This window comes from Drosophila albomicans, chromosome 3 (genome assembly GCF_009650485.2).
Source record: "Drosophila albomicans strain 15112-1751.03 chromosome 3, ASM965048v2, whole genome shotgun sequence".
Taxonomy (NCBI): domain Eukaryota; kingdom Metazoa; phylum Arthropoda; class Insecta; order Diptera; family Drosophilidae; genus Drosophila; species Drosophila albomicans.
In genome coordinates, this window is record NC_047629.2 from 6,213,160 (window position 1) to 6,239,077 (window position 25,918).

Here is a 25,918-nt window from a genome sequence, read left to right on the forward strand (position 1 = left end):
AACGGAACAGTCTTCTTTATTTATTTGATTAAAGACACATGAATAACACAAATAAAAATAAATATTAACATTACAAAAATATAACACAAGTCACACAACATTGAGTTTATACCTAGCAGAGGGAATTACACATTTATCTGTTTCGATAAAAATGACTTTACCTTATTGACTTTACAAACTTCATATTTGTGTAATATTTGCTAACATTTGACTTACATTATATGAGCTTTTATTCCTTGGAAGAGATACAAAATGAATGTCAATTAATAAACAGATTGTTAGATATTGTACCTAATTTACATTTGTTATTATTATTAAATTGTTTTCCCTCTGCAGGAATTTTTATCTTCGACACGCCGAGTAAAGCTTTTAATTTTTTTTTAAGTTGCATTTTCTTTTTTGTTTTTGCAAAAATCACAGCTACTAAGTAAATTTCATTTAGCTTAAATATGTCAATTGTTGGACATTGATGGGATAGCATCTATAATTCAAATGTGTGCGCTATATAATAATATGTAGTATATATATTATACTGATCCAGACAACGGCAAAAGCAACGTATGTCGGAGAATAAATTTTGACTAGCGAAAATTGTACAATTGAAAATAATAAAGCACAAATACAATGAAAAATGCCGCAAAATATCAGCAATCGAGTCGTTTCTTCAAGCGAAAGATCTCGGCATTCTCAATGCTATTAATGTTGTCCATATAAACGTTGCGCAATGTCTGCAATCCGGAAAGGCGGTCCTCAATGTCCGTGTACATGCGACGACATCGATAGATGGACAACGATTGCAGACACTGACAATTCACAATGATGGCATCAATGCTGTGATCAGTGAGTTGACTGCAACCACTAATGTCCAAGGAACGCAGGCGTTGCAACTTCTCTGTGATAATCCTAATGCCTTGATCGTTAATGTTGTAGCAATCGGACAAGTCAAGCATCTCAATGGATGGACAATTATTAACCAGAGCTTCCATGCCCAATAGCGATATCTGTTGGCAGTTGGAGAGCAGTAGCTTATTCAACTCAATGTGCTTGAGGCCGTACTTTAGCGAGACATCACTTATCTTATTACAGCCTCGCAAGTTTAGGGTTCGCAGACCGCGCAACGCTTGAATGTTGTGGCCTTCAAAGTCTTCGTCATTAATGAGATTCATCTCATATGCCGCAATCATGGCCTGTTTGCGTTTGGCGTCCCTCACAATTTCCTCTTCTGCCTTGCTGCGCAACGAAATTTTAATCGACTGTAATGAGCCGGAGAAGCTGTCTGGCGGTGGGTAAATGTCACCATTGGAAGACGTTCTGTTCAGCTCCAGCTTGGACAAATTAATGCCAGTCAAGGCAGCATCAGTTAACTAGGATATAAATGATATTAATAGAATTTCAACTATTAAATCCAACACAACTTAAACTTACTCTGCAGCAGCTTTCTAATGATAGTTCGCGTAGCCAACGTAGCTGACTGATGATGAGCTGCAGCACTTCGTCGGTAACTCCATTGACACAATGATTCAAGTGCAGACAACGCAACTCGTGTAGGTTTCTAGCTATCGCTTTGATAGCTTCCTCACAGATAGTCAGATAGGAGACATTTAGCTCCAAGAGCACACTGTTCTCCTCACTTGCAATGCCCTCCACAATGCCACCACTATTGATGCCATCACAATTGGAAATGTCCAAGCGCTGCAAACGTTGCAAGTGGCGCAAATGCGCTGCGCCCACATTGGTAAGGCCACCACAAGCATTAATCTTTAAATCCTTGAGAAGAGGATTCGCCTGGACTATAGCCTCCATGCAGTCGTCATTGAGGCACACAGTTCCCGACAGATCCAGCACACTCAATTGTGATTGCGTGTGGAGAAACTCTTTCATTGTAGCAGCGTTTAGCTGCCTACAACCTGCCAAATACAAACGTTGCAATTGCAATCCAGGTTCACCATTTTCATCCGGTCTGCTGAGGTCACACAAAGCTGCCAACGAATGTCCAATGATTGTGTGACTAAAGTCCAGGGTGCGCAGTGTCTTGCGTTGCTGGACGAGCACAGATAATATGTACTTAAAGGTCAACACCGATTCACTCGGCGCACTCGGTTCGTTGGGATAGAAACGTCGATGGATTGCATTGTGAAATGAGATCTGGCAGCCGGACATATTTAGAAGCTGCAGATTGGGCATCATCGCTGTCAGGCGCACTAGTAACGCATCTGTGAGATAACGATTTTGTGATATGGTCAGCTCCCTGATGCTGGCCAAATGTGAGGAGATTGCTGCCAAATCGCAAGAGTTCGAGTCCAAAAAAGTGGCAGACATGAATAAGGGCAAACAACGAATCACCGACAGGGATTCCAGATGCGGCAGCAGCCGAAGCAGCCCATAGAATTGCTTGTCATTCAAGTCCACATTGTCCAGGTTTAGTGATTGCGCCGACCGTCCAATAAAAGTCATCAATTTGTGCACCTGTCCCAGCGTCACATCCTCGAACAGAAAGTGACGAAATTGTCGTTCGCATTTCAACAGATCCTCGGCAGGACTATGCTGATCCGACAACACAACTTTGGTGAATCGAACTCGAGTGCGTGCGATAAACTCTGTTTGATACAAGGCATTCCGCCATCGGTGACAGGTAGCGCCAGCTGCCAATAGATCTGTATAGCCCAAGTATTTGTATATGTGTAAGACAATCTGTGTGCATGAATGAATGAATCGGAAACAGTTATTTACGGTCAGCTGACTTATGGTCACGAGCATGAACTACACTTACCTCTAGCGGCAGTTCACCATAGCTGTGGAGGCAATAATCCAAGGATAACATTGTTTTGAATCAAAAATCGAATAATTTAAGTCCTTATTTAGAATGCAGTACCCAACAAACTACTTGCCACTAACTTGTTAAGTAAACTATTAATATCAGTGCGGCCGTATTTTTCAATTCATAAATTACCGTAACCGTTGAGGAATAATTTATATTTTTATCAAAAGATAATACCAACTCACTCTACTACAAATTTGAACCTATACAATTGAAATTAACTATAAGTTTAATAAACCATTTAGTTAACCGGTTAGTGCTTCAGTAAACACCCATATAGTAATTTTTTAGCACTGCTGTTATTTGGTATTAAAATTTTTAGCGTATCTGTTGTGTAGACTGTTTGGTCACACTTCTTTTCTATGACATCAGTTTTAGCTTTGCTGTCCAATTTTGTTTTGCGAAAAACTTTCTGCAAGATTTGCAACCGATACGAAGATAAACAACTTGTCCGAAACGAATTCAAAACTGTTCCAGCGCAGTGCCCACCATAATGGCAGATCCGAAATTTCAAAATCTTCCCGGTATTGTAAGTCTCGCTTAAACATTTATATATGTACATATGTATCTTTAAGTTTATAATGTAATTTGACAGGCTTATGACCAACCGGATGTTTATGAAACTCCAGATGATCCAGAGCCCGATACATCAGACTATTACGAGGAGGAACCGGAGAACGATGCCATCGAGCGCATGCACATTTCACCAAGCGTCGCGCACAAGCGTTTCAATAATGCTTCACTCGAAGGCAGCGTTGACTTCACGGATCGCATTGGACGCCGCCTGTGCCGTGGCTACGACGTGCGAGGCGGTGAATACGAGCTGGTTGGCCTAGGTGAGAAGGAGACACCTGTGCAAAAATGCCAACGTCTGCAGATTGAGATGAACGAGCTGCTCAATGAAGTAGCCGCTCTGCAAGTTGATCGCAAAATCGCTGATGAAGAGAAGCAATCTTATGATGCAGTGGCAACTGTAATCAGCACTGCGAAACGTGTGTTGGACACATTGAAATTGGAACAGGTGCTGGGCAAAGAACAAATGCCCAATGATAAGCAGGTTAAGGCTCTGGTCTCTCAAGTAGAAGAATTTAAGCAGTCCGGTGTTCTAACTGCGTTGCCAACTCCCGGCACTGACTTGGCGTCCACGGCACGTGTGGCAAGTCTCGAGCAGCGTTTGCATCAGCTGGAAAAAGCTGTAGGAGCTCAGCCCGAGAAGCTGAGCCGCCTGACAGCGGTCACCAATACAAGCAATGTGCTCGAAGCTGTGCGGCATTTGAGCACCAAGGCAGCTTTACTTCAGCCGGATAAACTCGATGTAATCGAGCAACGATTGTCTTCGCTAGCGGGCAAAATGGATGCCATACAGGAGAAGTCCAGCGGCAGTCCACAGGATGCTAAGCGCGACCAAAAGATATCTGAACTTTATGATATTGCAAAACGTACCGAGCCTGTAGTTGAAATACTGCCACATGTGATTGAGCGCATGCAAGCGTTGGAATCGCTGCATAAATATGGTGAGTAAATTAACATTGACTAAATTTTTTTACTGATTCGAATCCAATCGCTTGCAGCAAACAATTTCGCTAAGATTATTGCTGAAATCGAACAGAAACAAGGCACAATTACCACCAGTTTGGTCAATAACAAGGAACTACTTCATTCGGTGCAAGAGACTTTTGCTCAAAATCTGGAAACTATAAACAACAAAGTAGCCAAGGTTGAACAACGAGTCACAGCGATTACTAATGCTAAATAGAATGTCGAGCATATTATGAATATCTACTACACATTCATGCATACCTAGAATTATATAACTAAATATGTGAAATTATTTATTTTATCCAATAAATCTAATGCAATGAGCTTCATATTTGGATTTCAAAGAACAGCTGTTTACCTTGGTACTAACAACACACTCAAACAAACATGTATATCAGCTTGTACTCGGCATATATCGATATGACCGAACTATCGATATTGTAATGTTAATACACTTCTATCGATGGTTACGATAGCACCATCGATTGTGCCACAGCTCTTAGTTCTTAGAAGATAAAATAAAAAAATTATTTATATTTAAATTTCGACAAAACAGCACATTATTGAGCAATTATAAGCAATTAATTGCGTGTAAGTAATATTCAATTAAAATTACACAACACAACACCATATTACGTGCAACATTACACCGCTATGCTAAAATTGTTGCGACCGAAAAAAAAGTGATGACGGGGCGCGCTCCAATTGGACATGACACCATTTCATTTAAAATCTTGTATCCACTTGGACCAACAATAACAAACTTTAATTGTGTGAAATTTAACATTTCAGATTGCAAGCAAAATGAAAGTAAAAGAACTGCAGAAGACTGTGAACATTGCCTGGTCGCCAGCGCAGCAGCAACAAATTTATTTGGCTGCCGGCACCGCAGCCCAGCAATTTGATTCGAATGCAAGCTCGACTTTGGAGATCTATTCTCCAAATATTGGCGATGCCAGCTATGATTTGGAACTGAAGGCAAGCGTGCCCAGCGATTTCAAGTGAGTTCAGCCACACATTTAAGGTTGATATTGTTTAACAATTTTATATTTTTTCAGATTTCAAAAGGTTATCTGGAGTCCAGCTGGCATTAATGGGGGAACACACCCAAATGGTTTGATTGTAGGCGGCTGTGAAGCGGGGCATATTAATGTTTATTCGGCAGCCAAGCTGCTTGCCAATGAGGAACCATTGTTGGCACGCCAGGATAAGCACACTGGTGCCGTCACTGGCTTAGACTTTAATCCTTTCCTCAATAACTTGCTGGCTTCATGTGCCTCGGAGTCTGAGATTTACATTTGGGACCTGAACAACCCCGCGAGTCCACTCAATCCTGGCGCAAAAACTCAGCCCTTGGAAGATGTGAAGAATGTGGCATGGAATCGTCAAGTGCAGCACATATTGGCATCTGTGTTCAGCACACGTTGCGTGATTTGGGATCTGCGCAAGAGTCAGCAGATCATCAAGCTATCAGACACTCAGTCGCGTGTGCGTTGGCATGCCATTGAATGGCATCCCGAGGTAGCCACCCAAGTCTGGCTGGCATCCGAAGATGATCAAGCTCCAGTGGTCCAATTGTGGGACTTACGTTATGCCACAGCTCCGGCGAAAACCTATCAGATACACGATCGCGGCGTATTGGGCATGTCGTGGTGTCAGCAGGACAATGACTTAATGGTGTCGTGTGGCAAGGACAATCGCATCTACTGCTGGAATCCAAATACTAAAATACCAGAAGGAGAAATCCTTTCGGAGGTGGCAACAACAGCTTCATGGTATTCCGATGTGCAGTTCTGTCCACGCAATCCTGCTTTGATTGCCAGCGCCAGCTTGGAGGGAACTGTTTCCATTTACTCACTCAACGGCGGCACTCATCATTTGGTGCAAACATCCGAGAAGATTGCCGACTCCTTCCCAGGCATGGATCAATTTGCCCAAGCGCCACTGCCTCAGCAGGCCACCCAAGTGGTCTATCACGATTTAGCGCATGCTCCCAAGTGGATGAAGCGTCCATGTGGCGTAGCTTTTGGTGTAAGTATAAATATGCTTGAAAATAAATCACTTCTTCAAATCGAATTTGCAATTACAGTTCGGTGGCAAACTGGTCAGTTTCAATGGCACTTCAAAAACTGTGAAGGTAGAACAGTTGACAACCGAGCCAGGAGTTGTGGAACGTGCTAATGCTTTGGAGCAGTCTTTGGCTGGTGCTAACTATGCAGAGTATTGCCGAGAACGGGCCGATAAGTCGGCAGATCAGCATGGTCGCTACATTTGGTATTTCATTAAGGCGAACTTTGAACTAAATCCCAAAGAAGAAATGCTCAATCTCTTAGGTAAGCGAATCATTTCCGGCCGACTTAGAATAATAATTAAAGAAACCAATTTTCTTAGGCTATAACAAAGAGGATATTGATGGCAAGTTTACGAAATTCATCAAAGAACCCGAAAGCAACTCACAGTCTGACGTGGACACGCTGACGACACGCATATCAACGCTTACACATGTGAGTCGGAGTTGTCATTGTTTAATGCTTTCTAGTTGCTAGTTCTGTTTCTGTTCGGTTTCTTATCTCACAACATACTGCATATGTACCGGTTTCTTATCAATATTGAGCCATTGCCTTTCCCCTTTTGTACATTTCTCTGATAACAATTTCTCATGCTTCGAGTAGAGCGACTCCTCGGAAGTTGAATGCGATCAAAGCACTAACTCTAGCACCGATAATTCGGTAAGAAATCAGTGCACCAACTCCATATAAACAGACAATGATTATAAAGAAATTATTCACTCATTCCACAAACATTTATTTAATATGGTTTTTTTTTTAATATTTAGCAAACTGCCGATAACAATGGAACTGGCATTAATTCACAAGCCCTCAACGATTATCCAGCTGCTCCGCGACTGCAGTTTAAGATTCCAAGTGGTGATCGTAAGTTACACTTTGTATTTATTTTTGTCAAATTCAATATTTATCGGTTTTTTTTTTGCAGACGTCGACAGTTTAATAACTGAAGCAATACTAACTGGCAACATCGAAGCTGCTGTCGAACTGTGTCTGGAGGCTCAACGCATTCCAGAGGCTCTCATCATTGCCTCCACAGCGGGCATAGAGATCTTATCACGTACGCAGTCACGTTATTTGTTGCAGCAGAAGAATGAACTCTCCAATGTCATCTCGGCATTGGTATCACGCGACTGGCTTGACTTTGTTAACCACTGCACCGTGGATTCGTGGAAGGAGGCCTTGGTTGCTGCTCTGAAGCACAGCGAGCGCAAAATCGTCGACATCTGTGAAAGACTCGGCGATCGCCTATTGAATGAATGCCCCAGCAGCGTTGAGTTCACACGCAATGCCATGTTGTGCTACATTTGTGCGGGAAGCATTGATAAACTAGTGAGCGCCTGGTATCAACTGAAGCAGCTGGAGCAGCAGAATGAGAACTATAAACTCAACACTCAGGAGTTACAGGAGCTGGCCGAGGTGGTGATGCTGCTCACCAAGTCCCTAGAACAGCAAGGCATTGCTGTTGATTTCGCTGGACGCTTTGCGGGCTTCATATCCGAATATAGCGGACTGCTGGCCTCCCAAGGTGCACTCACTGCTGCCCTTCAGTACATTACCACATTGAGTAAGACCAATTTGGAAAGTGATGATTTGAGTCAACTACGTGAGCGCATTAGCAACGCCGTCAACGTGGATCAGGTGCAGCCTGTTGCAGCCCAAGCTGCTGTCGCACCCTTGAACTATAGGCGCCATCAGGAGCCGCGTGGCTCCTTCTCGAAGCCCGCAAATCCACTGATTTTTGGACAACCGCAGAACCAATACAATGCGCCCGTAAACAATGGCTGGCAACAGCCACAACCAGCAGCACCACCAGCTGTACCCTTGGCAGCAGCTCCCTTCCAGCCAGCTCAGCCACCTACACAAATCTTTAATCCTCCTCAGCTTAAAGCAGAACCACTTACGCATCCACCGCGACCACACAGCAATGCCAGCTCGACGGGTGGTCCTCCTGCCGCTGCAAGTGGCGGATCAGGATTGCATTCACGTTCGAAATACGTTTTGGATCCATCTGTGGCAGCGCCGACCAGTTCCTATGGCATGCCATACAATCCAGTTCCAGCTCCAGCGGCAGCGCCATTTGGAGGCTCTCTAGCGCCCTTACCACAAGCTGCTCCTGTGCCGCAGACATATAATACCAATGCCTTCAATACGAATCCCATATCGTCGGCTCAACCATTCAATCCAACTCCATTTATGGGAGCGCCACAAAACAATTATTTGCCGGGTATTGCACCCATTGAAACTGCAGCTCCGCCGCCGCTTGTTCAGAATGTACAGCGTAATCCCACACCGCCACCCGGCTGGAACGATCCCCCAGCTTTGAAATCATCTCGAGTGGTAAGGCATTTTGAACTTAATAGATATCCAAAGTTATAAGTTATTGACAATTGCTTTTTTGCAGCCTAAGCCCAGGCCTGCTGCAGAGCCTTCATCTGCTCCAATTCTGCATCCATTATATGGAGTTGATCCGAATCAAAATCAAAATAACTATATGGATCCCAATCAATATCAGGTTGCTTTGTAGTTACTTATTTACCTGTTAACTGTTACTAATTGTGAATTTTTTTTTTAGCAAAATGCTCCACCAACAGGAAATACTGCGTTTTACAATCCGGCAGCAAATAATAATCAACAAGCCTTTCCCCCACAACAGCAGTTGAACTTCCAAGCATCGGCGGTGCCAAATCAACAGCAGCAACAACAACCGCAGCAATACTGGCCTGGCCAGCCTCAGCAGCAATCGTTTGGATACACCGAACAGCCAGCACCCATCCAAGAGCAGCGTCAACCAGAGCCGCCCAAGGAGAAGCCTCCACTTCCCGAGGAGTACATCTATCTGCAAACGGTGCTCGAAGAGCTGAAAAATCAATGCTTAAGCGCGACTAACGATCCGGTATGTAATGATGTTTTCACTTTATTATAAATATATATGAATTATACCGGCTGCGATCCCACATGTTCCAGTCCGTCCGTAGACACTTCAAAGTATTAGAAGCAATAGCTAACAAATTTGATGAAAATGATCCATTGCGTTAATTACTTACTTTGTTTACTTACTTGTTTATTTACAATGAATTCATTATACAGCGTACCAAACGAAAATTCGTGGATGTGGTGAAACGATTGGAAAATCTCTATGATTGCTTGCGCGATGGAAGGGTAATTGCTTCAAAATCGTTATTAAAGTGTTTAACTTAATTTTCTAATTCTCGATAGCTGACGGCGACAACTGTGCAACATCTGAATCAAATCGTACAATACATTCAAATAGCCGACTACGCCAATGCCCTTGAAGTGCACACGCGCATTGCTTTTGGCACGGACTTTGCCCAATGTGCTGGTTTCATGCAAGGCCTCAAGGTCCTGCTGCAATCCGCATCCGAGTTGCAATTGGTATTGCGTTAGGTGTACTATGCTAACTATATTTTCATATATTCAGTTTTTAAGTGGTAACCAAACACAAGTGCTCATGTGTTGCCACCCACTAAAAGTTTATACAAAACAAAAATATAACCTGTCCCTAAAAATCAAAATTGCTTCGTTCCTGTTTGTTTATAATATGTGTGTGTATGTACTATTCTTTTTTTTCGCGTTAATTCAAATAAATATAAAGATAATCCGTATACCGAAGCTAAAAATAATAATTAAATTGAGAAACAATTAGCGAAGAAACTAAATGTAATAAGATAATAATGAAATCTTTATTCCTAAATTAGTTTTGGCTGATTACGTATGTTATCCAAGTCGAGCATTGGTTGATTACTCTGTGGAGTTGGTGCCACTGGTGATTCTGGATTGTGCAACTTAACCTGATCGTTGGACATTCGTTGCTCAGGTAACAAGCGATATTTCTTGAGATATACGTAGGATGCATTAGAAATATTACTGGGACTCTGATGAAAGTTGTCAATGCGGCGCAGTGGCGTTGTGTCAATGCCCGCGTTAGCGTTGTTAACGACACCATTGGTGGGTGTTGTTGTTGGTGACAGACGCAATTCGTCCATCAGTTCGGTGATTTGCCTTTGAGGCAGATACTTGCGGGCCAACTCATTCATCACCAAACTCTTTTCTGTATTGGGTTTTTGTAGAACGGCATTCATCAAGGGATTATTCGTTGCCGGTGACTGCTTTGGTTGTGGAGTGTTTGGGCGGTATCCCGTTGATTGGGCCATTGGCGGCACAGCGCGTGGCGATTGAAATGGCGGAGCAGCGGCTCTAGGGGGCCCTTCATATGGCGTTGAACGCTCATCCTCCTCTACTATGTAGTCATGCACTGCGGGCGTTATGCGCTTCACCATCGCATTACCTAAATAATTTTAAGATTAATACAGATTCTTTGTTTCTATTCTTTACTTACTTTTTACATTTAAAATGTCGCACTGCGTTGAAGTCTCCATAAATGTTTTCGGCACACATTGTTGCTGTTGCTGCACCAACGATTCGCATAGTCGCCTCAAATGCTGCTGCTCCTGGCGCATCAGGTCCAGCTGAACTAGCACCTCCCTCAAATCACTCTTGTTGGCCAAGTTCCCTAACTCGTCTGCTATTGCTGACAGCGAATCTCGACGAGATGCGACAGATTCCGGTTCTGTTTGGGTACCAGCACAAATAGTAAGTACATCCGTTGCGATGGCTGGGGATTGGCCTTGAACATAGTGTGGGGGGCAATGGCTTTGAGGAGTGGATGGGAAGGTTTCTCGTGTGAACGGGTGCGGCACATTTACTGCGTAACACAGATTTGAATTAACAGTGGGCGTTGGGCGATCGACGTCAAGACCGCGCGAACGCGATAAATAATTATTGTAATCGTTGCAAACAGGAGCAGTAGATGGAACAGGCGGTGAGGCTGGACCCAGTTCAGTTGCCAGCACTGGAGAAAAGTTGACCCTTGGCAATAATTGTTTCTTCCAGGATGCAAAAGTGGTTGTAGTCTCCTGTTGTTGTTGAGGTCGCAGCTGCTGTTGTTGTTGCTGTTGTGGGGCTTGACCAAATAATATTGATACTTCGGGAACTGTAGGTTTCACTATTTCCTCGTTATGTCCCATTGGCACTGCCGCAGCTGGCCTTGGTGCGGCTCTAGGTAACATATCTTCTGTTTCCGGCATGAACATGATCTTGAAAAATTTGTCCGTCTCGTTTAAATTGAATTCGGGCGCTACTTGTAATATGTGTATTACGCCTGCGGGCAATGTTGTTTCTTACTACGGGTTGCTCATTTGCAATCGATACATTCGATAAATGTGCGCAATTCACAGTAACCCTGGTGAGTAAAGCTGCGTCATCGAAAAAAAAGAAAACAGCTGAAACATAAAAAGAAACTCGAAACAGTAAATATTCTAGAAATTATGCCGGTATTAGAAAATATAGAAGCCATGACAGTAAACACATCACCTGCACCTGTAGCGGATATGGACGATCCACACCAGGCGCAGCCAGTTCGCGAAATAACCCAAACGGATCATCTCAATAAACGCCTCTTAAAATCATTGCTCGACTCGATGAAATCCAATGCAACTGACGCCCAAGAAAATTCAACACCCACAGAGGCAAACAACGACAACAACAATGATTTTGATGATTGATTTCTATATTTACATTAAAACATATTAAAGTCAAAGTTTTGGTCATGGTTTACCCACTAAAAATAACAACTATTTTTTCATTAAACCATTCGCATTAATGCTTCTAAATACGTCGACGTTTGTTGTTTTGCATAGGCGGTGGTGTTGTTGAGGGACTAATAGATTCATTCGACATGGAACCGCGAGTGCGCTTTGCAGACCTCTTTGGCAAATCCAAGGCTTTTGTGGACGACTTCTTTTCTTTTTCCATATCCTTGCCGGCACTTGTCTGTAATACTGCAAACTTTCCACCTGCAAAAAATAAAAATTAAAATAGATCATCAATAATTGCGTTGAGCTGATTTTACCTTTGTTGCTGGTGTTGTTGTCGGTTGTCGCTTCGGACACTTCATCCCCATCATTGGTTGCAGTTGTTTTTTTGCTTACGAACGATGCATAATCCTGTTCAGGTAAACTAAACTCGCGCTCTTCATTCGGAAACGGCAGAGACTCGAGATTGTCAAGTTCCTTCAGCTTGTACATTGTGCCCAAATGACGCCAGATTAAATCACTAGGCATTTCGCGGTTAAGAGACTTTGACAGGCGTTCCGAAATGCAGGACATGTAGAAGTGTTTGTTGACACCCACCGGGCGCAGACCCTCCATAGCGTGGAAGAGCTGCAGCTCCTCTTCCGCGGACCATTCGTCCTTAGTCGACATTTCAACACTATTTTTGCTCACGACAGCCAGGGATCCGATGCAGCAAAACAAACACGCGTAACAAACATCGATTGTATATCGTATTTGGTTGGCCTGTCGATAACAATTATCGTTTTGGAAATTGACGCGCAGCCAACTTCACGTTTCATTGGTTTTGGGTGTGTATCTTTTTGTTCGAGCCCAGCAAGCTCGAAGTTGTTTTCCTACGGATATTTGTTAAAAGAAAAAAAGAAAAAATTTAGAGCTGGTAAATAATTAAATAAAACAGAATAACGTGTAGTAGTGCTTGTGTGTGTCCAAATTAATCTACGTGTTAAGTGTTTTGATGTTTAGCATACTAGATTTCTATGTACATGTGTGTGAAGAGGCGTTGTACGCACTTATTTGTGTGTGTGTGAGTGTGTATATATGTATGTACATATGTATGCGTTCAATTTCTGCTCTAACGCAACAAAATCAATTGGGTATTTTAATACCTTAGTTGCATGTAATTTGCGTTGTCGATGTGGAAACCTGTCAATCGCAGAAGTGGAGGGCACAGTAGCAAATAGCAACATTGTTGTAAAGTTTGTTAATCATTAATTACCAATCAATAACAGTTTTTCGATGTGAATCGTTTTTTCACACACACATACATATGTATATAATACCCACATAAGTACATGCATTCATACACACGTACAAAAATGTGAATATGACGAGTTTTAGAAACGATTTAAAATTATTCACTGGAATCAAGTGACTAAGCAAATCTATCATAACATCTCAATCCTACCTACCTACTCTACGCTCTTTCATATATTTTCCTTTCAAGCTGTCCAAATTTTCGTTGTGCAAAATTTGATGTCGTTTGTTCAATGTCGTGCCATCTTTTGGTCGTGTTTAAAGCACGAAATTGAATCACGAAGCTAAAAAATACTATGATTAAAGTTGAAACGATAATTTTAGTTGCAATTGCTCATTTTTTTACTTCATTTACAGCGCGCCCCAATCAGACTCACCCCCCAACAAAAGAAATTACAAAGAATAAAAAAATATAAGGGAAACAGTTTTTGCACACAACAAACACTTCTACCTAATTTTTGATATATATCTGAGTACAGAGAACATTTTCAACCATAGGCCTATCCGAGACAGCCGTAATGGACGTAATGTCATCATCCGTACAACAGCAGCGCAACCTCGTCGCAGACCTGCGTCGCGAAGCCGCCATTAATCGCCAGACGGTATCGGAGTCGTGCGCCAAGATGATGAAATACATCACGGAGCACGAGCAGGAGGATTACCTATGGACTGGTTTTACCAGCCAGAAGGTAAATCCATTCCGTGAGAAATCCTCGTGTACTGCTCTCTAAGCAGTATACATGGCTATCTTTTTTTATTTGAATTAAGTTCGTTTTAAAATAGTACCACAATTTTGCAAAATGAAAATTTAAATAAATTTACATTGTAATAAAACCTATCGAACAAGTGTCGACACCACCAGCAACAGATTACAAAAACCAAAAAAAGCAATATTATAAATTGATGATGATGGTAGAAAACGCCTCAAGTGTACCAAAGAGTAGAATGTGGGGCTATGGAAGTGTGATGATCATGATAAATGAAGGGAAAATTGCAAACTTTAGAAAACAATTTGGCATTTATCGAAATCAATATCAACAACATCTTTGTTTGCAATTAGTGAAGCATTCAGTGTAAACGAATAACCCAACTTGAAGGACAATTATTGTGCGGACTATAGCAACAACTACCTATGAACTATATCTCTTATATATCTATATAAAATATATCAGCAATCTACTATATATATTTATTGAAAAAAAAAAAACACAGTAAACACTAATAAAACAAAAAGGAAACCAAACACATTTTGCCTACTTATTTCAATGATTATTATTAATCCAAGTTCAAAGTTGTTAAAACATAATCGAAAGGTATAAACCAACAAAATGAAAGTACATTTGAAAATCCCAAAAATAATAACTGGGCCAAAACAACAAACACTATATGATTACTTTAAAAAGCTTTAAATTACGGCAAACATGAAAGCCAAATGCAAACAAACATGCTAGTTCAACCAACCTTAGTGCGTTTATTACCAACGTTTTTTCTTAGCAAATTATTAAATATAAAGTGAAAATATATAAATATATATATATATCTCGAATCTATCTACATATTATCTTAGCGTAGCTTTTGCCATTTTATTAATTCACAACCAACATAAATGAAGTAATGAACGATAATTTATTTTATTTATCACTTAGATCGATGCGAAACACAACATATGACTCCGATAATTATTTATTCTTTAGGCAACAGAATCAAATCGTTAAAAAATGTGTGATTCTTGTTGATATAATTTTACATAAACCAAACAAAAATATTTTAAAAATTAGCGCACATTAATTGAATATGTATAATCATCATTTAATTCAAACGGGGTAAAATATGTCGACACTGCGAATGCGCATCATCGTCATGATTAAAAGATTTGTCCGTGGTTGAGGCCTATATTTTTGTAAAGCATAATGAAACAAAGTGTTATTGCATGAGTGGCAAAGTATTTTAAAGCTGAGTTATTTTTTTATACTCAAATAAATTGGTAATGGGCATAATTGTATGGTATTGGAGTGAAAGGAATCGGTTCTCCCACAAGAGAAGCATCGTCATTTCATATTCATGCCATCATTTTCGATCATATCTCATCACAAAAACTATAAAACCTTGAGTGATCCATTCGGACTTGTCGACATGTTATAATTGAATATTATCGGTTCTTCCATTGTTGCATTTATAGAAATTGGCAAAGAAAAATCACATCGAAATATCAACTTAGAATCACGCGTTTAAAACAAAACAAAAAAATATATAGGAAAACTATTTGATTTATTTCGAATTCAAAGTAGATTCTGAACTCTGTTCTGCTGTCGTGAGCATTCAGCAGAAAATTGTTCAGAGTTTCAAGTTCTCAACTACAGATAGTTGAATATATAATATTTGGAGCTGTTAAAACCAAAACTGCAGTTGGTTGTTAAAGCTATTTAGATATAAATATTTGCAAAATAATTGTCGATTTATTGTTTGTTTCGCGATCATTATTTATGTTTGAAGAAACAAGAAACAAACAAAAAAAACTCTTGACTATGCAGAGCTGATAAGCATTTGAACTATTCACTGGAGCACGAATAGTTCGAATTGTTATTATCGGTCGTATTGAATTTTAAATTTGCAATAATGAAGCTAAATATTACACAAAACTATGAAAAATTATACAGCACGAAATATCCGAAGAATAATGAGATAACACTTTAAAAACTTTATTAACTTCAATTTGAAAAATGACAACGATATCGTATTTTATTCAAAGAAAATATTGAAATGTATCTGCGCATACGCATTTGAAATATGTTATGTACTCCAAAATGAACATAATAATCGTTTGCTTGAATTCCAAAAAAATAAAAAGCTTAGATGAGTTATCTAGCGGCGACACAAAAAAAAACATGTATTTTATTTATTGATCCTTTTTGGGGGTTGTATAACCGGAAGGGGATTTAGATATTTCCGAATGTCGAACGAAATAGTTAAGTGTAAAGGAAAATGTTTTTGCTTATATATATATTTCGCTGACTTGTAAAGATCACTTATAAAAATACTTCCATTTTTAAAGATTGTTTTCAAATGAAAAATAATATTAAATTTATTATTTGCTGAGACACACGAAGGTTGCGTTTCTGATCCTGGAAAATATCCTTGTATGTATGTAGCTTTCAGTAAAATGAATGTAAAGAATACAAACTTTTTAAACTCCAAGATAATGGCCAATCTTTTACTTTTTGGCAAAGTGAAGGGTCTAAAAGTGAATAGTCCAAACGTAGCTCCAGTTTTTGTAATTTTAGTTTATTAATACAAGAAGCTGTGTATGGGTGAGTGTATTGTTTTGTGTGTGTATGTGTTTTGCTTTGTTAATGAAATTTGTAATTTCGTGTAAATACTCTCATATGAAAATACATATATAATTCTTTTCTTCGCCCGATGGAGTACTACAATTTTTAAGTTATACATTTTAATAAATGTTTAATAAGTTTAACTTTCATCATCACTGCCTGCAGCCTGTCGTGGCTTTGGACCGCCAGCACGCTTAGCCATGATAATCTGATCCACTTTCAGAATGGTTGCAGCTGCACCAACAGCATATTTGAGACCCCAGAATTTGGCTTGATACAGATCAAAGATTTTCGCTTCCACCGCATCGACTGTTGCCGCTGTCTCTGCCTCTATGTCATATCCAATATTTTTGCCCTTCTCGCCGTTGTGGGCCAAATACAATTGGTTGACAATCTCAGTGGCATTGGTGCCAGTATTTTCGGCCAGCGCCTTGGGGAACACTTCCAGAGCATTGGCAAACTTGCGCACCGCATACTGATCCAAGCCGGGCAATGTGTCAGCATAAGCAGCCAGTTGTGTGGCCAACTCTATTTCAGTAGCTCCAGCACCGGGCAAATAACGACCATCGCGAGTTAGACACTTAAAGTTATTAACGGCATCATCCAGGGCGCGCTCAATGTCATCCATAAAGTTGTCTGTGGCGCCTCGAATAACAATAGTGGCAATGCGCGAGTCCTTGCCTTCATTTCTGGAAATTTAAGTTAGAATGAATAATGGGTTTTGAGTGGTCAATAGTGACTGCATACCTGAAGGCCACAATTGTGGTATCACCCAGTTCCTCGATGCAGACTTTGTCGCAATAACCCAACTCCTCCTGGCTGGGCGTCGTAATGCGGGGAAGCACTGTGGCATTGACGGCGCGACTCAAGCGACGCAAATCGAATTTGGAATTAAGACGTACTGCCATCAGATTGTATTTGTTCAAATAATGCAGCGCCATGTCACCCACTTTGCCGCCTGCAACGACAACCTTAACGCCAGTATCGGCAATCGCCTTGATTTGTGCCTCCAGCAAACTCTCCTCACCCGACGAGAAATTCAAGAGCTCATCCGCCGACTTGATCAGCACTGTGCCCTTAGTTTCCGTCTGAATAATGTCAACGGGACACGAGAAGATAACCACCTTCGCCTTTTCCGCAAAGGTGATATCGCCCTCGACAAAACGCTTGAATACCATGCCACGCACCACCTCGGACTTGGCCAGACCGCTGCCAAGGATCTTGCAGATGCGAATGTTGTCCACATTAAAAGTGCCCTCATCGGGCAAAATGGAGACGCAGGCTTTGCTCACCAGATCGTTGAGGAAATCTTCCTGGCCATATTGCTTAGACATGATGGCAGTGCGCAGCACTTCCTTCACCTTGGAAACATCGCGATAATCTTCGACTTTGTGGCACACCAGGTGGGGCAATATTTCCAAAGCCTTGTTCAACGCCTTCTCATATCCATCGGCAATCTCGGCGGTTGTGATGCCCAGACGTAACAGCTCCTCGGCAGCCTCCAGCAGAGCACCGGCAAAGACGACGACGAAATTGGTGCCATCACCGACCTCAGCGTCCTGCATTTGACTGGCCATCACAATGAGCTTGGCAGCCGGGTGCTCCACATCTAGCTCGCGCATGATGGTGCCAGCATCGCTTGTGACGAATTGCTTCTCAATGTGATTGATGATCATTTTGTTCATGCCATTTGGTCCATAGGCCGAACGCAATGTCTGTGCAAACTCCTTACAGGCGCTGATATTGCGATAGACTGCCTCCTCTAGCCCGCTATACATCTAAAGGATCGAATAGGCATGGCATTAGACAATTTATAAAATTTACAAAGAACATCTGTGCTGCGATGACTAATCACGCGCTTCTGTCTATAGCGCACCGCCTGTTTTCCACAAAATTTAAATGAAAGCAATGACGAATGTGTGTAAAATTCTGATTTTTGTATTTATTTCACTTACACGGGCACCATCCTTGAGCATTTGCGACACTCCGGGTGCTTTTGGTACAGATAAAGCCATTTTTACTCGCAGATATTTTAACAAAACGAAGAGCAGCTAATACAAGTCAGTCGGTGAAACCCTTAACCTCAAAACGAACCGCACGAAACTTCTGGATTGCACACTGCTTGTGAACCAAAAATACTGCATCTGTCTGCTCGAAAATACTGTAAAATGTATTTTTTTGTCACATTGAATATCTGTACACACTTGATTTTCTAAATTTATTTTTAATTTGTGTTTACATTAAAATTTGTAAGATTCATTAGCAACTGAAGTGGTATTTCAAAGACTTAAAGATATATAATAATTAACTGTTTATATTAGTTCGACTGCTTACAGGACATTAACAGATAAATAAAATTTAACATAAGCTTTGTATTTACATTATATATTTTTGAAATTCAAACTTGGCGCATTCTTGAGGCATTTGTATGCCAGACATTAATACTGGTTTTTAGGTGTTTAGCGAACACTAGAGCTCATGTTATTGGTGTATACGCTGTTGGCCAACACTGGTGCTAGTGTTTTGCATTGGCAGCACACTGTGCAGAGACCATTTCAGTTTCAAAACGATGTCGGTGGCCAAGAAGCACGTGTTGGGATTCTCACCGAACGGTGGCAAGTTCTTTGCCTTGGTTGATGAGAATGGCATACTACGCGTATGGGACACTGAGCACAATACATTGAAGCAGGAATTCACGCCGAATCTGCAAGAATCTGGTGGCTGTAAGGCGCTCACGTGGGTTACGGTTGCCGCGTCGCGTCCCAAGAAGATTCGCAAATCGTTGCCACCTGGAACACTAATTCCAGAAAAGCTGTACATAGCTCTTGGAACGACAAAGGGCTTGGTTGTGCTCTACTCATTGGCCTCAGGAAACGTACGTTAGCATTCCAAATATTTTACACGCACATTTTAACCTCGTAGCTATTTGTTTACAGATTGAACGCACTCTTGGTGATGATAGCCACAATGGACCTATTACGTCCATAGCCTATGACAACAATGGACATTTGTACACGGTGGGTACCGATTGTCGGGCTCTAGTTTGGTCACTAGCAGAGGAGCGCCGCATTGGCGAGTGGTCAGTGGGGCCAGAGAAGCCTTTAAATATCACATATTTGCCCAAAAGCCGCACCCTAGCGATTGCCTCGCGTCAAATCAAGATCTATGATGTGGACACCAAAGAGCTGGTGGAAACGTGCACAGGACACTCGGGTGAAGTTAATTCCATTGCCAGTTTTACATACCAGAATAATGTAGAGTACGTGCTGACCACGGCCAAAATGGAGCGTATTATCTCGTTCTGGAAGGTGAACAAGAAGGGACGCAATAAGGCATCCACCTGCACCCTGCTAATGGAAGATGTGGCCCACAGTTTGGCTTGCGAGGTGCGCGACGATGGACAGTTGCGTGTGGCAAGCGTTACACGCAATGGCAACATTCACATCTACCTGTTGAATGTGGAGAGGTAACCGCAACTGCAGTAAATGTGAATTGCAACATAATAATGTTCTATTGTGTCTTTAGTTTGTCGTCTGAGAAGTATATTAAGCCCAAGGTAACGCTACAAATTGCTTCGGATGGAGCGGATACTGTAGAGCCAATCCTCGCAGTCGCTGCTCACTTTGTCTACGATGAGCAGCGTGCTCACGAGATACTCTTTGGCTATGGCACGCGCAGTCTGGTGACATTCGAAAAATACACGCCCAACTACAGCGAAAAACTCAATGTGATTGTTCGAACGGATCCAAAGAAGTTGTACGCGAAGAAGAAGCGTAGCGATCAGAGTGGCACACAGGAAGCACTCAAAACCAAAATACCTATTGTTAGCAAAACGGAGGTGGAGTACAATAGTGCATTGCCCATTTCAAAGAAAAAAGTGCAGAACGATGTGCCCATGGAGGCCCGTTTAGAGAGCTTGACCATTGAGGCAAGCAAGCTGCCTGATGGCAAACTGCAAAGCCAAAGCAAGACGCAACTTTTGATGCAGGCATTGCACAGTCAGGATCAAACGTAAGATCGCTACAGCACGCATATTATAACATTATATTCAAAAATTCGTTCGCAGCATGTTGAAAGCGGTCTTGGACGCCAAGGATCGGGAGACCATTAAGTTAACTTTAGAACGCTTGCCACTTGAGTACATAAGTCCTTTATTGAATGAGCTGTCCACAATGCTGCAGGGCAAGGCCGTCAAGTAAGTCGCATTTTAAGATGTAAATTGCAATTACTTATTCAAATCATTAACTTAGTGTTCGCTGTGCCTTGCTCTGGCTAAAATCGCTGGTTATGACACGCATGAGTGTTCTAATGTCCGAAGACAAAGAGGAATTGCGCGACAAGCTGGGAATCTGTCTGGGAATTGCAGAACATCGTTTGCATTGCATTACAGAGGCAATACAGTAAGTACATTTTAATTAGACATACAGCAATGTACACACACTTATTGCATAGACTTAGGATTGGGCATAGCCTTGGGTGCAGCTATAGTGCCGTGACGACTCTCGCAGATTTCCGCAAAGAAACTCAATTTAGTGTGCAGAATTGTATCAATGTAAAACCGCTGAAATGTCCTTGAGTTAATCGCACGACAGCCCAGCGCATAATATAATGTCCGATAGCCTTCAAACCGATAGGTAACCATGACGGGATAATGGTCTCGCAGCACACTTGAGACGGTGACAATAAATCGCACCTTGGCAACGGCCAACGGATTAGGACAACGTGGCGTGGGTCGCGAGAAGTGAGCATCGATAAAGTAGATGGATCCCTTGAGGGGCACATCATGACGTTTGGTATTGGTGAGGACGACACATTTGGTTTCCGGCGATAGTTGCCACTTGGCTATAAAATCACGAACCAATGGAATCATGTTACTATACTCAAAATCACCAATTGTCAGCCAATGGCGTATGGTTTCGCTTGCTTCAGAGTATTCACTTCTTTCTAAAGGCGATTCAAAAGTGTGCCGCGATTTTTTACTGCCAAGATGGCTATATTCTTTCGGGCACTTGTAGCAAAATAATCCACGAGGATCGGATTGTATAACGGCCCGAGCCTCGCAAATGGTGCCATTGACCATGTTTAGGATGCATTCGAGATCAGCATCATCGCAAATTGGCTTATTGCAGTTTGCTATGGATTCATGCAGAAACTCTGAATCTGGAATAGGAATTACGTTGAATGGTTGAATGAGAAGTATTTCAGAATCATCCTTTTCCAATTCAGTTGAGGACCGGTCATTAGGATCAATCGATGGCGAAGAAACTATGTCGTCAGTCTTCTCCATATCGTCTGCTTTCTCCTTCCTGAATTTAGAACAATAGTGTTTAAATATTTATTTGTATTATTTCTGTTTAACTTTTTCAGAGTGTCGGGTCGGGTTCAACTTGTCATAAATCACATGAAACTCAACGCAAACAATCACTTGAATGAAGACGGCGTATTAATTGTTGATGACGATCAAGGTAAAACTTTTATTGTTCTTTTGTGTGTTTTGTACATTTATAATTTGGTCAACTACCCATTGTTTAGATGAGCTAAATGCATCCCAGATTACTGATAAAAACTGGAGTGATGTCGAGGATGAAGATATTAACACAAATCTCGTTTTGGACGATGATGATGATGACAACGATGAAGACGAACAAATGGAAGCCGATGATGATGTAGCAGCCGATGTTGAGGATCTGGCAATGACACAAGATTCATCGGAAGACGACGAAAATGAGTCGGACACAGATGCATCTGCTGGTTAATAGAAGTCAACCATGTGTGACTGTGCAAATAGTTATCTAAATCTAAGACCAATTAAAAAAGTTTTCCGGTTTTAATCCATAAATAGAAGAAGACATTTTGGTTTTATTTTTTTTTTCAAATACATCTTTAATCCGCTTTCCGCTTTAGACCGGCATTTCTGTTTTCATATTTTAAACTACATCCAACAACAACATATAATGTGTAATATTGTAACTACCAATAGTGAGATTATTGCCAATTTGCAAACAGATGCTTTAACATAGAATTCCAATATGCATGCAAATATAATAATAGTATGTAATCATAGATATATTGTATGTAAATTTTGTGCTATAAACAATTTGGTAGCATTGATTATTAATAAGTAGACGATCCAATTGAGCGAAGATGCCAATTATTCTTCTGGATTCGGTTGTGCCGGCTACCGCTTCTCCGGTTACAATAGTTATTTACTTCCAATTTGCTTTAATGAAACTAATAAGCCCATTAGTCGAGCTATCGTGTCCGGTGACTTCTTCGCAATGATCAAGTTCTGGCTCAATGGCCTTGGCCAGCTGCTTGCCGAGTTCAACGCCCCATTGATCGAACGAGTTGATGTCCCAAATGATTCCCTGTACAAATATTTTGTGCTCATAGAGTGCTGTTAAATAAGAAATAAATATTCAATTAATATATTCAACAATGCTTTTAGAAGCTCAGGCTACTTACCAATCAACGCTCCCAATGTGAATGGTGACACTTTCTTAACAACAATTGAGTTTGTGGGGCGGTTGCCAACAAACACCTTATGCGGCAGCAAATTCTCCAACTCATTGCCACACACACCAGCCTTGGTGAGCTCCTCCCGTGCTTGCTCGGCGGTCTTGCCCATCATCAATGCTTCGGTTTGAGCCAGGAAATTTGAAAGCAAGATCTTGTGATGCTTGCCACCGGAAATTGGATTATGGGTCTGCGCTGGCGCAATGAAATCGCATGGAATTAGACGTGTACCCTGATGGATGAGTTGGTAGAAAGCGTGTTGGCCATTTGTGCCAGGTTCGCCCCAAACAATTGGTCCAGTGCTATAAGCAACATTCTTGCCAGATTTGCTGACAAATTTCCCATTGCTCTCCATGTCGCCCTGCTGGAAATACGCCGCAAAACGATGCATATACTGATCGTATGGCAGCAAAGCGGTCGTCTCGGCATTGTAGAAATTCGAATACCAAATGCCTAGCAAGGCGAGAATAACAGGCGCCTACAATAAAAACAATTAAATAATTAAACACTTGATAAGAGTTACCTACGTAATGCCAATTGTTGCCGGCAAAATATTAAAAAATAACTTAAACAATTATTCATAATTGTTGCTGACCTACTTTTTAAATTAAAATATATCGGAATTATGAGATTTTCTATTCAAATGCTGAATCGATTCGCGATACATACAACAGTCACTAAGAACGAAAGCTCTTCAACTATTGTTATCAATTTAAACATACTTTTAGAAAACTACAACTTTCAAACAGACAGAGCTTAAATATATAGTATAATAATAAACATCGTGCCAACTTACATTTTTATCCAAAGGAGCCGATTTGAAATGATTATCCATGAAATGGGCGCCATCGAGCAGTTGTTCAAAGTTCTCGAATCCGATCGACAGGCAAATTGATAGACCAATGGCTGACCATAAGGAGTAGCGTCCACCAACCCAATCCCAGAATCCAAACATATTGGCACTGTCGATGCCAAAACCGGTTACCTTCTCCTTGTTGGTGGATAGAGCCACAAAGTGCTTGGCCACTGCATCATCCTGAAATTGGGCATTGTGATCAATGAATAGAATGTGGTCATCAATAAATTGAAAGTTTACTTACATCCTTTGTGTGTTCCAGCAGCCAAGACTTGGCCGATGTGGCGTTCGTGATGGTCTCCTGAGTGGTAAATGTCTTCGAGGCAATGATGAACAACGTGGTCTCATAGCTGACCTTCTTCAGCACTTCAGCCATGTGGGTGCCATCGATATTAGACACGAAATGTGAGCGTAATCCCTTGCCGTATGGCTTGAGGGCTTCGGTGACCATCAGGGGTCCCAGATCAGAGCCACCAATGCCAATGTTAACTACATCAGTGATCTGTTTGCCAGTGCAACCACGCCAAACACCTGAGATCACCTTGTTGGTAAACTCTTTCATATGAGCCAGCTCAGCACGCACATCTTGCATCACGTCGTGCCCATCGAGAACAACGGCATCAGCACTACGATTACGCAATGCGGTATGAAGGACAGCACGATTCTCCGTGATGTTGATGTGCTGGCCAGAGAACATGGCTTCACGAGCGGCCTCAACGCGTCGTGTTTTTGCCAGTTCCAAGAGCAACGGCCAAACATCGTCGTTGATGCGATTCTTCGAGTAATCCAAAAGAATTTCACCATCATTGGGCGTCGCCAGTCGCAAGCTGTCAACAAGATAAATTGATTATTGGACAATTGACACACTTGAGCAGAAATCAATTTGTTTGACCTTAAAGAGTGTGTATTAATTGTCCGACGATAACAGCGAACGAAAAAAGGTCGTTACTTTGACCTTATGCAAGGACAAAGATTAACAGATAACTTTCAAATGATTTCACATTCTAATGTGTTTTGACTATCATTATAAAATTCATAGATGGAATGTTTTTATTCAATTGCTTTCTTCCTTGTTGTCGTAACACAAAACTTGCTATAAATATTTAAGTTCATCGATTCGGTTTGATTTGCTTCGTTGCCGATGAGGCCGCATTGTCGACGTCACAGTATCGACGTCGTCGATATGTTCGTAATTAATCGAAAGTATCATTCAACTCGATTATATGTACATATGTATGTACAATTATACGTACATACATTTTACATGACCGTGAAAATTCGCAATAAATATTATATGTAAATACATATATGTATATGTTACATACCTGAATTTGGAAAACCGCTTGGGATCAGCACTGAACAAATTCTTAATGACTAGCTCTTGGTTGTGAGCATTGTAATATTCCTGTATCTTCTTGAAGATAGCCTCTTGGTTGAGAGGGGGCAATGTACCAGCCATTTTCCTTATACAGAGGTTTTATTAACACAACTTAATACAAACAACGACCAAATACAACTGTTCGCGTTCAACGCAACTACACTTTACTTAAATATGATTGATACACTTTCTTGCTTAACCGAGCACAAACGATTTGATATCTCTTGGAAGCGGGTAGCAAAACAGCCCACTACAAAACACCGAAAAGCCGCCGTTGTTGAACGAATAGTGAAGTGATGGTACCGTAATGGTCGTCCTTTTCCACCCACCAGCTGGAAAGTCTTTACCTTCAATGTCAAATGAAAAACAACCGACAGTGTTGCCACGCTGTAATATTTTGCTGTTATATTTTAAAAAATGCTTATAAAATTTTGAAAGATTGTTACTTATCCAAAAGTGTTGGACGTTAAAATCGTGACTATGTTTTATTTCAAGATTGTTAAGGGAA

At 41.3% G+C, this 25,918-nt stretch overlaps 11 protein-coding genes across 14 annotated transcripts; 5 read left to right on the plus strand and 6 right to left on the minus strand.

The window, feature by feature from the left end:
• Positions 1-624: 624 nt before the first annotated feature.
• On the minus strand, positions 625-3,083 carry LOC117568796 (dynein regulatory complex subunit 6). 2 transcript variants are annotated; one of them, XM_052003901.1, is made up of 4 exons: positions 2,951-3,083; positions 2,771-2,894; positions 1,426-2,691; positions 625-1,364 (listed from the first exon to the last, which is right to left on the minus strand). In XM_052003901.1, exons 2-4 carry the CDS (start codon positions 2,819-2,821, stop codon positions 645-647), a joined length of 2,037 nt encoding a protein of 678 aa, XP_051859861.1. In that variant the 5' UTR covers positions 2,822-2,894; positions 2,951-3,083; the 3' UTR covers positions 625-644. The 2 variants fall into 2 exon arrangements, with proteins under 2 accessions (XP_051859861.1, XP_034105548.1); XM_034249657.2 differs by having other exon boundaries at positions 2,771-3,081.
• A 93-nt stretch (positions 3,084-3,176) lies between these two features.
• On the plus strand, positions 3,177-4,681 carry LOC117568804 (dynactin subunit 2). The gene is made up of 3 exons (XM_034249665.2): positions 3,177-3,347; positions 3,414-4,332; positions 4,390-4,681. The coding sequence occupies exons 1-3, from the start codon at positions 3,312-3,314 to the stop codon at positions 4,572-4,574; spliced, it is 1,140 nt and encodes a 379-aa protein (XP_034105556.1). The 5' UTR covers positions 3,177-3,311; the 3' UTR covers positions 4,575-4,681.
• An 87-nt stretch (positions 4,682-4,768) lies between these two features.
• LOC117568794 (protein transport protein Sec31A) lies at positions 4,769-9,959 on the plus strand. 2 transcript variants are annotated; one of them, XM_034249653.2, is made up of 12 exons: positions 4,769-4,948; positions 5,150-5,358; positions 5,416-6,388; positions 6,447-6,690; positions 6,749-6,861; positions 7,030-7,086; positions 7,194-7,290; positions 7,352-8,763; positions 8,828-8,938; positions 8,999-9,319; positions 9,514-9,585; positions 9,643-9,959. In XM_034249653.2, the coding sequence occupies exons 2-12, from the start codon at positions 5,162-5,164 to the stop codon at positions 9,829-9,831; spliced, it is 3,786 nt and encodes a 1,261-aa protein (XP_034105544.1). In that variant the 5' UTR covers positions 4,769-4,948; positions 5,150-5,161; the 3' UTR covers positions 9,832-9,959. The 2 variants fall into 2 exon arrangements, with proteins under 2 accessions (XP_034105544.1, XP_034105545.1); XM_034249654.2 differs by lacking the exon at positions 7,030-7,086.
• A 149-nt stretch (positions 9,960-10,108) lies between these two features.
• On the minus strand, positions 10,109-11,625 carry LOC117568803 (uncharacterized). The gene is made up of 2 exons (XM_034249664.2): positions 10,784-11,625; positions 10,109-10,732 (listed from the first exon to the last, which is right to left on the minus strand). The coding sequence occupies exons 1-2, from the start codon at positions 11,535-11,537 to the stop codon at positions 10,134-10,136; spliced, it is 1,353 nt and encodes a 450-aa protein (XP_034105555.1). The 5' UTR covers positions 11,538-11,625; the 3' UTR covers positions 10,109-10,133.
• Positions 11,626-11,771: 146 nt separating this feature from the next.
• Positions 11,772-12,240, plus strand: LOC117568808 (uncharacterized). The gene has a single exon (XM_034249669.2). It carries the CDS (start codon positions 11,772-11,774, stop codon positions 12,006-12,008), a length of 237 nt encoding a protein of 78 aa, XP_034105560.1. The 3' UTR covers positions 12,009-12,240.
• LOC117568807 (MRG/MORF4L-binding protein) lies at positions 11,996-12,707 on the minus strand. Its single transcript, XM_034249668.2, has 2 exons — positions 12,356-12,707; positions 11,996-12,299 (listed from the first exon to the last, which is right to left on the minus strand). The coding sequence occupies exons 1-2, from the start codon at positions 12,705-12,707 to the stop codon at positions 12,112-12,114; spliced, it is 540 nt and encodes a 179-aa protein (XP_034105559.1). The 3' UTR covers positions 11,996-12,111.
• Positions 12,708-12,830: 123 nt separating this feature from the next.
• LOC117568809 (guanine nucleotide-binding protein subunit gamma-1) lies at positions 12,831-14,169 on the plus strand. 2 transcript variants are annotated; one of them, XM_034249671.2, is made up of 2 exons: positions 12,831-12,954; positions 13,830-14,169. In XM_034249671.2, the coding sequence occupies exon 2, from the start codon at positions 13,850-13,852 to the stop codon at positions 14,060-14,062; it is 213 nt and encodes a 70-aa protein (XP_034105562.1). In that variant the 5' UTR covers positions 12,831-12,954; positions 13,830-13,849; the 3' UTR covers positions 14,063-14,169. The 2 variants fall into 2 exon arrangements, with proteins under 2 accessions (XP_034105562.1, XP_034105561.1); XM_034249670.2 differs by having other exon boundaries at positions 12,844-12,954; positions 13,689-14,169.
• Positions 14,170-16,592: 2,423 nt separating this feature from the next.
• Positions 16,593-18,783, minus strand: LOC117568801 (T-complex protein 1 subunit theta). The gene is made up of 3 exons (XM_034249661.2): positions 18,616-18,783; positions 17,408-18,438; positions 16,593-17,349 (listed from the first exon to the last, which is right to left on the minus strand). The coding sequence occupies exons 1-3, from the start codon at positions 18,673-18,675 to the stop codon at positions 16,800-16,802; spliced, it is 1,641 nt and encodes a 546-aa protein (XP_034105552.1). The 5' UTR covers positions 18,676-18,783; the 3' UTR covers positions 16,593-16,799.
• A 366-nt stretch (positions 18,784-19,149) lies between these two features.
• On the plus strand, positions 19,150-22,898 carry LOC117568797 (WD repeat-containing protein 43). The gene is made up of 7 exons (XM_034249658.2): positions 19,150-19,535; positions 19,597-20,126; positions 20,186-20,671; positions 20,727-20,855; positions 20,911-21,060; positions 22,028-22,125; positions 22,193-22,898. The coding sequence occupies exons 1-7, from the start codon at positions 19,230-19,232 to the stop codon at positions 22,414-22,416; spliced, it is 1,923 nt and encodes a 640-aa protein (XP_034105549.1). The 5' UTR covers positions 19,150-19,229; the 3' UTR covers positions 22,417-22,898.
• LOC117568806 (uncharacterized) lies at positions 21,087-22,016 on the minus strand. Its single transcript, XM_034249667.2, has one exon. It carries the CDS (start codon positions 21,945-21,947, stop codon positions 21,102-21,104), a length of 846 nt encoding a protein of 281 aa, XP_034105558.1. The 5' UTR covers positions 21,948-22,016; the 3' UTR covers positions 21,087-21,101.
• Positions 22,479-25,819, minus strand: LOC117568800 (glucose-6-phosphate isomerase). The gene is made up of 5 exons (XM_034249660.2): positions 25,358-25,819; positions 24,277-24,859; positions 23,973-24,212; positions 23,126-23,654; positions 22,479-23,057 (listed from the first exon to the last, which is right to left on the minus strand). Exons 1-5 carry the CDS (start codon positions 25,489-25,491, stop codon positions 22,867-22,869), a joined length of 1,677 nt encoding a protein of 558 aa, XP_034105551.1. The 5' UTR covers positions 25,492-25,819; the 3' UTR covers positions 22,479-22,866.
• Positions 25,820-25,918: the final 99 nt, after the last annotated feature.

What these genes read in the sequence shown, in the direction of transcription:
- LOC117568803 (XM_034249664.2), bottom strand. Translation starts at nt 11,537, where the DNA reads ATGTTCATGCCGGAAACAGAAGATATGTTACCTAGAGCCGCACCAAGG. An exon ending in CGACATTTTAAATGTAAAAA is followed by an intron (nt 10,733 to 10,783) that starts GTAAGTAAAGAA and finishes AAAATTATTTAG; the next exon opens with GTAATGCGATGGTGAAGCGC.
- LOC117568794 (XM_034249653.2), top strand. Translation starts at nt 5,162, where the DNA reads ATGAAAGTAAAAGAACTGCAGAAGACTGTGAACATTGCCTGGTCGCCA. An exon ending in AGAAATGCTCAATCTCTTAG is followed by an intron (nt 6,691 to 6,748) that starts GTAAGCGAATCA and finishes CAATTTTCTTAG; the next exon opens with GCTATAACAAAGAGGATATT. An exon ending in ATTGCTTGCGCGATGGAAGG is followed by an intron (nt 9,586 to 9,642) that starts GTAATTGCTTCA and finishes AATTCTCGATAG; the next exon opens with CTGACGGCGACAACTGTGCA.
- LOC117568797 (XM_034249658.2), top strand. Translation starts at nt 19,230, where the DNA reads ATGTCGGTGGCCAAGAAGCACGTGTTGGGATTCTCACCGAACGGTGGC. An exon ending in TACCTGTTGAATGTGGAGAG is followed by an intron (nt 20,127 to 20,185) that starts GTAACCGCAACT and finishes TTGTGTCTTTAG; the next exon opens with TTTGTCGTCTGAGAAGTATA. An exon ending in CTGCAGGGCAAGGCCGTCAA is followed by an intron (nt 20,856 to 20,910) that starts GTAAGTCGCATT and finishes TCATTAACTTAG; the next exon opens with TGTTCGCTGTGCCTTGCTCT.
- LOC117568809 (XM_034249671.2), top strand. Translation starts at nt 13,850, where the DNA reads ATGGACGTAATGTCATCATCCGTACAACAGCAGCGCAACCTCGTCGCA.
- LOC117568804 (XM_034249665.2), top strand. Translation starts at nt 3,312, where the DNA reads ATGGCAGATCCGAAATTTCAAAATCTTCCCGGTATT. An exon ending in TTCAAAATCTTCCCGGTATT is followed by an intron (nt 3,348 to 3,413) that starts GTAAGTCTCGCT and finishes GTAATTTGACAG; the next exon opens with GCTTATGACCAACCGGATGT. An exon ending in GGAATCGCTGCATAAATATG is followed by an intron (nt 4,333 to 4,389) that starts GTGAGTAAATTA and finishes AATCGCTTGCAG; the next exon opens with CAAACAATTTCGCTAAGATT.
- LOC117568796 (XM_052003901.1), bottom strand. Translation starts at nt 2,821, where the DNA reads ATGTTATCCTTGGATTATTGCCTCCACAGCTATGGTGAACTGCCGCTA. An exon ending in ATGGTGAACTGCCGCTAGAG is followed by an intron (nt 2,692 to 2,770) that starts GTAAGTGTAGTT and finishes TCATGCACACAG; the next exon opens with ATTGTCTTACACATATACAA. An exon ending in CATTAGAAAGCTGCTGCAGA is followed by an intron (nt 1,365 to 1,425) that starts GTAAGTTTAAGT and finishes TTTATATCCTAG; the next exon opens with TTAACTGATGCTGCCTTGAC.
- LOC117568801 (XM_034249661.2), bottom strand. Translation starts at nt 18,675, where the DNA reads ATGGCTTTATCTGTACCAAAAGCACCCGGAGTGTCGCAAATGCTCAAG. An exon ending in TGCTCAAGGATGGTGCCCGT is followed by an intron (nt 18,439 to 18,615) that starts GTAAGTGAAATA and finishes TCGATCCTTTAG; the next exon opens with ATGTATAGCGGGCTAGAGGA. An exon ending in ACCACAATTGTGGCCTTCAG is followed by an intron (nt 17,350 to 17,407) that starts GTATGCAGTCAC and finishes TTAAATTTCCAG; the next exon opens with AAATGAAGGCAAGGACTCGC.
- LOC117568806 (XM_034249667.2), bottom strand. Translation starts at nt 21,947, where the DNA reads ATGGAGAAGACTGACGACATAGTTTCTTCGCCATCGATTGATCCTAAT.
- LOC117568808 (XM_034249669.2), top strand. Translation starts at nt 11,772, where the DNA reads ATGCCGGTATTAGAAAATATAGAAGCCATGACAGTAAACACATCACCT.
- LOC117568800 (XM_034249660.2), bottom strand. Translation starts at nt 25,491, where the DNA reads ATGGCTGGTACATTGCCCCCTCTCAACCAAGAGGCTATCTTCAAGAAG. An exon ending in TGCTGGAACACACAAAGGAT is followed by an intron (nt 24,213 to 24,276) that starts GTAAGTAAACTT and finishes GCCCAATTTCAG; the next exon opens with GATGATGCAGTGGCCAAGCA. An exon ending in CGGCTCCTTTGGATAAAAAT is followed by an intron (nt 23,655 to 23,972) that starts GTAAGTTGGCAC and finishes TTTTTATTGTAG; the next exon opens with GCGCCTGTTATTCTCGCCTT.
- LOC117568807 (XM_034249668.2), bottom strand. Translation starts at nt 12,707, where the DNA reads ATGTCGACTAAGGACGAATGGTCCGCGGAAGAGGAGCTGCAGCTCTTC. An exon ending in CAACAACACCAGCAACAAAG is followed by an intron (nt 12,300 to 12,355) that starts GTAAAATCAGCT and finishes TATTTTTTGCAG; the next exon opens with GTGGAAAGTTTGCAGTATTA.